The sequence below is a fragment of the Mesitornis unicolor genome, unplaced genomic scaffold, assembly GCF_000695765.1.
Source record: "Mesitornis unicolor isolate BGI_N332 unplaced genomic scaffold, ASM69576v1 scaffold24354, whole genome shotgun sequence".
In the NCBI taxonomy this organism is placed as follows: Eukaryota; Metazoa; Chordata; class Aves; order Mesitornithiformes; family Mesitornithidae; genus Mesitornis; species Mesitornis unicolor.
Window position 1 is genome coordinate 17,654 of NW_010181129.1, and position 9,678 is coordinate 27,331.

At 36.1% G+C, this 9,678-nt stretch overlaps 1 protein-coding gene across 1 annotated transcript in view; it reads right to left on the reverse strand.

Moving 5' to 3' along the window:
• The window catches only part of LOC104539733 (serine-protein kinase ATM-like), a gene marked incomplete at both ends in the record, with an annotated part of 25,743 nt that extends 17,600 nt beyond the window's left edge, over nucleotides 1–8,143 (reverse strand). The window contains 8 exons of the mRNA XM_010183332.1: nucleotides 811–985; nucleotides 1,381–1,557; nucleotides 2,202–2,343; nucleotides 2,771–2,942; nucleotides 4,325–4,420; nucleotides 5,485–5,617; nucleotides 5,894–6,058; nucleotides 7,969–8,143. Of these exons, the coding sequence (XP_010181634.1) occupies nucleotides 811–985; nucleotides 1,381–1,557; nucleotides 2,202–2,343; nucleotides 2,771–2,942; nucleotides 4,325–4,420; nucleotides 5,485–5,617; nucleotides 5,894–6,058; nucleotides 7,969–8,143 (1,235 nt within the window). The remainder of the gene's footprint in view (nucleotides 1–810; nucleotides 986–1,380; nucleotides 1,558–2,201; nucleotides 2,344–2,770; nucleotides 2,943–4,324; nucleotides 4,421–5,484; nucleotides 5,618–5,893; nucleotides 6,059–7,968) is intronic.
• Nucleotides 8,144–9,678: the final 1,535 nt, after the last annotated feature.

Sequence of the window (9,678 nt, forward strand, 5' to 3'; positions counted from 1 at the left end):
GGTTATTTGTGACTGAAGAAGGGAGTTGGAATATATAGTAGAGTAGCTACTGCACAAAAAAATATATTAACCTGATGTTACTGTATTTGTCTTAATTAAGGGACATACACAAATAAAAGAAATACATTATTTCAGCTCCTGAAAATAAGTGCATGTACAATTCCCACAGTCTAATAACAAAGATCTTATTTTTGCACAGATTTCTGCTCACTTCAACCACAACCTAACTGGTAAGGACACCAGCCAGCTTGATTAAAAGGTGGTTTATTTTAAATGGAACTTACTGCATTACTCATACTCAGCTTCAGTTCTTTTGGTTACAACTTCCTTTCATTCTGCTAGAATGGAACAGGTCTTTTCAATGTTTATGGAGACTGTTATCAACATTAGACAAAAGCTAAAGCAAGGATTAGTCTTTTTTTTTCAATGGGAAAATCCAGGTGAAAGCTGCCTTTAATTGCTCTTGTTTGAGGAAGAGAGGAATTTAACTGCCAGTTACTCATTTTAAGAGACAGTCCAAGATTTAGTCTTGCAGCACACAACATCAGATCACAACTAAATTCAGCAAGTAATAAACATTATCCAGTTGTGAACAAGAAAAAAAGTGATACAGAAGAAACTGCTTTGGTGTTGCCAATGAATAGCTTCAAAATTACTGGTATCTCCACTGAGAAAAGATCAAACAATTGGATAGAAGCTTCTAAAATTCTGTCTGCCTATAAGTGCAAATCATACGTTTGATGTCAGAAGATTTTTTTTTTCACAACCATAATCCCTCTTTCAGCTGAAACAAAAACATTATGACATTACCTGAATCAGAATTTGGAGGTGTAGCAGATCTACTAGATGAGGCAAATCTGCAACAGGCTGTAAAAAACTTTTGGATATGAACTGACAAAAGATTTCTCCCAGATTCATCTGAGTCATGAAGAAGGATATCATGAATCAGGTATGGAAGCAAAGTTTGGCACAAGTCTGTTTTCACCTAGAAAACAATGATGCAAAGCAGTCGCTAAGAAAAAGAACCGAAAGCATTTCTTTCTCAAGTTATAACCAAACTGACAACTACTCAAACAAACATGTAATGCTTGAGAAAGAACACATAATATGAAATACGTAAACCAATCATTAGGGCTATGCTGGCATTCAGTTAAAGCAGTCATATACAGTTCATCTCTGTTTACAATTATCTCTCAAATCTTGTATTTCAAGAGTGTATTTTATGGGTATCTGCAATATCTGACTATGAAGGATTGGAATTACTGTTAAGAAAAAGTAGTAACTTAATAACAGAAATTACTATATGCTATCAACATGAGTAATCATGTGTTTCTGTGCATCACAGTGGACATACATATACATAGGTGTAATTTAACTCACCTCACACAGAGGCTTCATTAACTGGAGAACTTCATTTTGCACACCCCCACTGTCCAGTACAGAACCAGTGAGGCGCTTGATCCAGGTCTCATGGCTTTCTCCCAGAGGAACCCAAAGGTTTGTGTCATCCAAAGATTCTAAAGAAGCCTCTGCATCATTAGCAGGTACTACAAAAAACTAGAAGGAAAATATACGTACTACAAATATGAACAAATTCTACAGCATTTAAAAAAAAACGTACTGCAATCTGCACATATTAAAACATATTAAATATTAACTGTGCTTTAATTGATTGACAATGTCAATTTTGTTCATGTAAATATAAAGTTTTCCAAGGAAATCTGAAAGTATTAAAAAAAATTACTGATAACATCAACAAGGCCACATTAGGCATCACAGTTACGTTACAAATCAAAATTTTGAAAATTAGGAAACAGCTGACTTAGGGTTAATAATGCACCTTTTTTTCTGACCTATTCACCACTACGCTTTTGCATCAAATGATACTGGAGTCTTGAGAAAGAATGTGCTAAATTACTGAGTAGGCAATCAGAAATTGTGTCCAATAGTGAAAGTGCACTACTTTCTAATCTCAAATTGCTAATTTCTGATGTAAAGAAACCACAGATGCTGAAACAGAAAGGAGAAACAGACATACCAAAAGCAATCACATTTGCTATCAGACTGATCAAAAGTTCAAATTTTTGCATACATCAAAGCCCATCTCAAAAATATATTCAAATTTACTACTTTTTAAATATATATTTTCATGTTTTCTCTACCCCATATGCCGTATAAATAGGGTATATCAGAAGAAGTACCTTTTTCCTAGACATTCTGAAAGGCTGTAGATAGGTTAACATGGGATCAGCTTTATTTTTATAAACTTCCCAAAACTCACAGCCAGACTTGGTGGCTAATATGTTTTTCAAACAGGAAACAGCAGCAGCTCTAACATCAATACTGAAAGAATAACATACACAATGTCGTTATTGTTAATTTCATTTGGATATTTCATTTTCAAAATCATCGTTATAAACGTGCAAGACACTAATTCCACAACCTACCACGTGCATCAAATCAGAAAATTTTGAACTAGAATATGCCATTGCACATTTTGTTATAATGCAGAGCCTCAGCATTTACTCCACAGCACTACTATCCTCTGAAGCACAGAAGAGACTCTCTGGTTCTAGAGAGAGAGAATCTCTACGAAACATCTAAGCTCGACTGGATAAGTAATCTGAGCCTTGAAGCAGCACATGGTTGGACATTAACAGGTGTTAATAGGACTTTCAGAACGTTACTCTGAGATTATTTGAACAATGTACAGCTTAATGGCTCCTGTTAAGCTTTGAACTAAATAAATTAAATACGTAAGTATACTCACCAATTATCTGTTAAAGCAATATTTATTTGAGTCAACACTATGAAGACCCACTGAAGATTTCTGTCTTCAAGTAAGTCCACTGCTTTAGAATCCAGTGCATTTTCAGCACGCTGAAGAGCTATGGTGGAGAAATCCATGGGACCTATTTCTCCCAAGCAACTTCCAACAGCCTCTGCAAATACAAGTAATTTCATAGTCTTACACACACTAAAACAAGGTATCACCATAAAAAGTTGCAATTTATATAAACTACTTTTAGAACTGAGATTATTTTGGGGTCTAAAGCTGCAAACATTTATAAATAATCACTTGAGGAACTTTCTGATTAAAATTACACATATATAAATTCTGCAGCTTAAGACTCACAAATAATAGTTACGCTTTTCAACTCAATTTTCTAGGAGTGCCTACCACTCTGGATTTTGCAGTTTAAATCAGATATGGATTTTATTTTCGCTTGTGTCAGAAATGGGTTAGTGCAAAAGGTGAGAATGACAGCCACCATGAGACACTCATTTTCATTTCCTAAGGGTATAATAAACAAACAGTAGCCTCTGAACACAAACAGCAGCCTGTAAACTTAATATGAATTGACCTACATTTTACATAAAATTATGTGTCAGTGTGTTCCTCATTTGCTATCCAGACATGACTATACACAAGAGAAAACAAAACAAAATTGACCCTGAAAATAGTTTTTAAAAAAGAGATGCTAATGTTCATCAGAAAGATGCTCCTGCTCTTTCCTTCATACTAGGCACGTGTCTTGAAAATGTTTCCATTTCTACAACCAAAAACATTTCTGTTTTAATGGTGGCAGTGAATAAAGAACAGACTGAAGAGATACAGGTTGTGTTATGAACTAAATTTAACAAATCATCTAAGGAAACACAATGCAGAAAAGGCTGAAACCGACAGCTTGCAGAAGTGCTGAAGAATGTATCATACTGAAGCCAATGGGAGCTTCAATTGCTCACCATTTGTAATTATCAGTTCTTAGTCCTTTAGACAAAAATATATTAAGGCAAATGTTCTCATTACTATCTAGTTTAGACATTTAATTACGGTAAATATCACCTTCATGGAGGTATTGCCTACATGGGGAAGAGAAGATTCAGAATTTAGCTTTAGTGCTTTGGATCAAACAGGTGCTCAATATAAGTGGTGAGAATAATTTTAATAATACAGAAGAGACTTTAGGATGGAGAACAACTATTTTGTTTTCCACTAAGCTAAGCTATATTTCAAATTTTTAGATAAGTTCTCTTCAGTTTTTCTTACTAATTTTTTTAAAACGCAATAAAGTGACCCCTATGGCAGCAGACGACTCTTTATTGAGTACAGAAGAGACCAAGGTCTAAATTGATGACAATGTCAGTTATTAGTCAAAGCTGTAAAATACAGTGACTGAAAGTAAGACATATCACCCATTTAACATTCCTGATGGCTACCTCTGGCAGCAAACGCAAAACAGTAGTCGGAAGTAACAGCCACAGTTTCAACCCGGGGTTTCCAGCGACAGCCCTAGGATGCCTGTGGGAGTATTTAACTTACCCAGCACCGCTCTTTCACCCGTATGGTTCACTGCCATCTTGGCCAGCTGCAGTAAGCTCACCACCAACTTCACTACTACAGAATCTTCTGGCTTTTCTATCATGCAGACAGAAAAAACCCTCAAATGTCATTGCATATTTGTAATGTGAACATATTAGAAGAAAGCACTGCTTTAGTATCTTTTATCTACAAATGTCAATATGCATATTTAATGTTGAAGCAAGCTGGTATTAAACAGTATATTTTTAAAAATTCATTTTTCTTATTCATCACGTCTTGAAAAAATTTCTATGCAAAGAAATACCATTCACCAATTCATACACCTTTGTATTCCTATTCAATCTCCTTTTCAAGCTCACAAGGCACTCCTCTGATGAAAGATGTTCCACACAAGCTTGTTGCCATTTTACTAACTCTCTTTTCAAGTAGAATTTCAAGACTCAAATTGTAAATTATACTCAAGATACGGAGACATAATGCACTTAACACTATGGCATTATGACGGACTACTACTCTTCTCCAAATTTTACTTTGCACTTATTTACAATGAATTACATCAGCTCTTTTTATCTTCTTGTCATGCACACAAGCTGATGAAGACCTGATGTAGAGGAGAAAAGTGAAATGGTCTGGCACAAGCATCTGAAAACCAAAATAGGAAGGAACTGGGTCTGGACTGAGAGCTGAAACCAAATGCTGGGATGTAGCAAGGTTCAACTACACTAAATCTGTAATTTTAAAACTTCTGTGAGCTTTACTTTCTAACATACAATGCCTTCAATAAAATCCAGCTTCATTATATTTAAAAGAGTGGGAGATTCATATAAAAGAAAATTCACTGAGCAGCCATAAAGCAATATACTCATTTTTTATCCTGGTCATTCACTATCGTAAGTGTCCCATGTCAAAAGCTGGAAGGGTATTTTATCCTCTCTGCCATATAACACCTCATATAATATTTGCTAAAGATACTTCAGATTTCACATGAATAATAAATGCCATTCTACTCTGCATGTGAAATTATAAGAAGTTACATTGTTACACATACAAAAATCAAGACACAAAACAAAACATGCAATGCCAAATTAGAATAGGGTTACATCACTACAGATTTAAAACCAGACACAAAAGAAATAAAATACACAATCAGATGCCAGTACCCTGGAAATTTTTCAGGAGATCCTTCATCTGATCTTTATATTGTTCCAATTTTTTGCGTAAATCATACAGCCCTTCAAGTCGTGTTAAGGGCAGTGAATCACAAACACCAACTGAGAGAAAGTGATTCATTTCCTGCAAAACAACATTTTGTATTAAGCATTTATAGCATTAAGTAAAGGCTTCAAGTAAAGAAGTGGCTCTCAGCAGTCCACAGTGTGGAGATTAATAGATGCAAATTAAGAATGGAGACCTACAAATATCTCAGTCTCTGAAACTGGCAATAAAAAGAATCCACATGGCTAATTTAAATCCTTTCAACTATACCAATAGCTAGAAAATTGTTTTTCTTTTGAAAGTTTGCATTACAAAAAACACCACAGCATGAGATGTATTTTAAAATGTAATTACCTCCAAAAGAGAATATGGTCCTTTACTGTACTTTATCTTCTGTTGAGTTGCTCGCAAATCTTTAAAAGCAGGATATTCAGGAAAAGGATCCAAGCATTTGATTGCTTGGTACAGATTTTCATTATCCTTATTGTCTATCACCAGATACTTCAACAAGCCTAGGACCTGAACATTAAAAGTAAAAGAAAACAAAAAAATACAGAGAAACACTTTTGAGCCATATTACTTAGTTCATGTTTCTCTTAAGTTCCACTAAACTAAGAAGTCTATAAAAAATGGTAAGATAATTTATTTACACTGTTAAAATTCATAAAATATTTACAGTGTTGGGGAAAATCACAGATACATTCTAAAATGGTGAGACATTTTCGCTCCTCCACCTCCCATACAGACATCAAAGCTTTAATTATCACAGCCTGCAGCTTTATCCTGTCTTTTGATAAAGCCGATTTCAAAAACTGGCCAATACAATCATTACAATATTGGCAATGATTTAGCAACACACTGCACCCAAGCAGTCCTTCTGATGTTAATGGGATTATATTAGTTTTACTAACTGAAGTGCTGGTAATCTGAAATCCAGACAAATGCCTAAATATCTTAATTTACTGCCCAAATCAGTAACTCTGAACTCCGGCAGAATTTGTCTTATAACAGATCTATAACTTCAATAAATGCTTGCTAAAGGAGTACCATACTTTCCAAAAACACTGCTTTTATGCACAAACCAGTGCAATTGGATATTCAATTCAGGCAGCTTTGAGGAGTCTACAGTTTTTATTTAGAGACCTGGATTCACCTGAAACTTATTAACTAGCTTCTAATCAATTCTAGAAGAAAAATAAAGAGAAGAAACTGAAAAGTGATCACCAGAGGAAGGAGTTCCTGGTAGGACTACGATATGAGAAGGTTTCGTATATGGTATCAGTGCCAATTTGGAGACATTTCTGGCTTCCCCACTTTGTTTCTGCCCAGACACATTGCCTTTGCAGTCGTGCATGTACAACTGTTTGCACAGACATGTTATAAATCCAACCATTATCTTGAAGCTGGGAAAAAGATTGCCAGGTTATTTTCAGCTGGATCAGCAGAGTCCTCCATTTGAACTGGAAATACAAGGAAGAGGACAACACAGGGCTACACAGCAACCATGAAGGCGCACTGGTGCCATGGGATCAGATTAAGCCAGAAGGCAACCATGAAGCCTGAAGTGCAACAGGCACACTCTTCTCACCTTCAGCTACTAATTATAAGTCTTTAAGTATCAGTCAACAGAATGCACATAGAAATCATCACCAGAAGAAAAACTGAGGCTTGTCACACAACAGAAACTGCTTCATTTCCCTTTCAAGGCCTATATGCTACATTAATTTTTAATGATAATTTGTTAAATAAATATCTACTACTGAAACCCATTCTTTACACATATTTCCTTTTTGTACTCTAGACACCTTCCCCTTCCAAAGGTCTTGTTTGTGTTTCCTGTGAAATCATGCACAGAGCTTTGTAGGTAACTGCTTGGCTATTTGTGCTTGTACTGATTAGCTCACCATCACCAGCAGTTTACCAGTGCCTATGTTTGCTCTGTCTTTTCCTTACTGGTACCACTGATTTGGTGTCGCTACTCAACTAAGGTAACAATTTTTCTGAAACTTACCCTGAAGGTTTTAAATCTCTTTCAGATTTGGCTGAAAAAGGCACACAGACACAAAGTAGACATAAAAGACATTACACCACCATTAAAACTCTTTAAGAAATCTGATTTTTTGCTAGCCTAAATGGAGCACTAGAAAGTAAGTGATACAGTAACATCAGCAATTACGATACAAATATCTCAATCATCATTTAAAGCCACAGGAATTAAATATGGAACACTGTAACAGTGAAAATATAAGTACCAAAGGTAAAGATACTTTTATGTAAAAAATTAAAGGTATGATGTTACATCTTAAATAATATTTTTATATAAATCTACAAAGCATAGAAAAAATCAATTAAAATTGAACATGAGTATAGCTTTTACGACAGTGAACATGAATAAAAAAGCTAACAGATAAGAACTAAGCAGCAACTACCTGTTCCTGAATCTCAGGCTGGTCCGTGGTAAGAGGTATTAGGGTTCCTACAATAACATGAAGGTGGCTCTCCAGAGCATCATTGCAACACATAATTGCCGTGTGGCAAACATGACGAAGAAGATCACAGCAGAGTGAAAAGCTGCGCATGGATATATCTCTGATAATAACAGGTCTGTCACAGGAAACGAAAAAAGTGCAATTAAAGAAATACAAATTGTCATTTTCTCAAGTACTAACCTATTATACAACAAGGAAGAATAGGGGGAATTGAAATATCAATAAACTTTATAGAGGAACTGATTCTAAACTTTAAAATTATCAACTCAATCAGCTGTAAGGATTTAGCTCAGGAGACATGGGAGAAATAAAACACACAGAATTTGCCTGATCACTTTAAAAATGGAGTAAAAAAATAAAAGAAAAAAATCTTCCAAAAGGGAAAAAAAAATCAACCTAAAAGGACTTTTAGGTTATTATTTGCCAGAACAATGTTGACAGAAACAGAACAAAGAGGAAAACATGTTCTCTGAGCCCTCCTCTCTCTCACATAATCATTAGGTTTTTTTTAAAAGGTAGGTTACAAGGGACACCTGGCTATTATCTAGTCCAGCTTCCTGAAGCAGGGTCAGCTTCAAAGTCAGATCAGGTTCTCCGGGTTTTGCTGAGCTGAACTCTGACACATTCCTTGGATGCAGAATCAATAGCGGCCCCCACTGGACACAGTGCTCCTACGGCTCCACCTTCCTGGTCTGGTGGGAGGTGTCCCTGCCCATGGCAGGGGGTTGGAACTGGATGAGGTTTAAGGTCCCTTCCAACCCAAACCATTCTATAATCCTACTGCGGTTTCCTAAGACTCAGAAGGGAATGACTACTTCCCTCAACTTGCTGGCTACAGCACAGTCCAGTACGCAGCCATCCTTCAGTGATGAAAAGCACGTTGCCAACTCATTCAGCTTGTCCTCCAAGACTCCTGGGTCCTCTTCTGCAAAGTTACTTTCCAGCCAGTCAGTTCCCAAGCCTGCGTTCACGCACAGGGTTATTCCATCCCAGGTGAAAGATTTAGGGGTTGTCCTTGTTCAGCTTCACAACATACCTGTCATCCCACTCCTCCAGTTAGACGGGGTCCTTCTGAATGGCAGCCTTGCCCTTCAGTGCATTAACTGCCCCCACACCAATTTGGTGTTGATCACAGTAAGAAGTCTCAAAGTAGTGGCATCTACCATAATAATCCAAACCTCTTCAGTATTTCAGAGTATGAAATGCTTCTAACAAGCAAAGCAATAAATTTGCACTTAAAACTCAATGGCATTTAGGTAAATAACTGTCTTGGAAATCCAAAGCTAAACCTCAAGCAAGAAAATATGAAAGTCCTTATGAAAGAGAAGAATCTCTATTTAAATCTAAGCCTGATCAAGTACCAGTTTTCTCAAACTGAAGACAATCTAAGATAACATGTACTAATTCTCACTCATCTGTTAGCTACTTATTGGTGAGAACCTAAACGTCAATACTCTTCATTAACTCAGTAAGCACATCCTATGTGACATACGCTTAATTTGCACGTAACTACACAATCCGATTTTTTTCTCCCATATCCTTTCTAAACGTGCTTTCTGTCATCAAAATCTCCCAACATTTCTACAATTTGATAGTCTATTACAGATCACAGAATCATAGTCCCTGATGTTTGCTGGAAGGACCACTCAG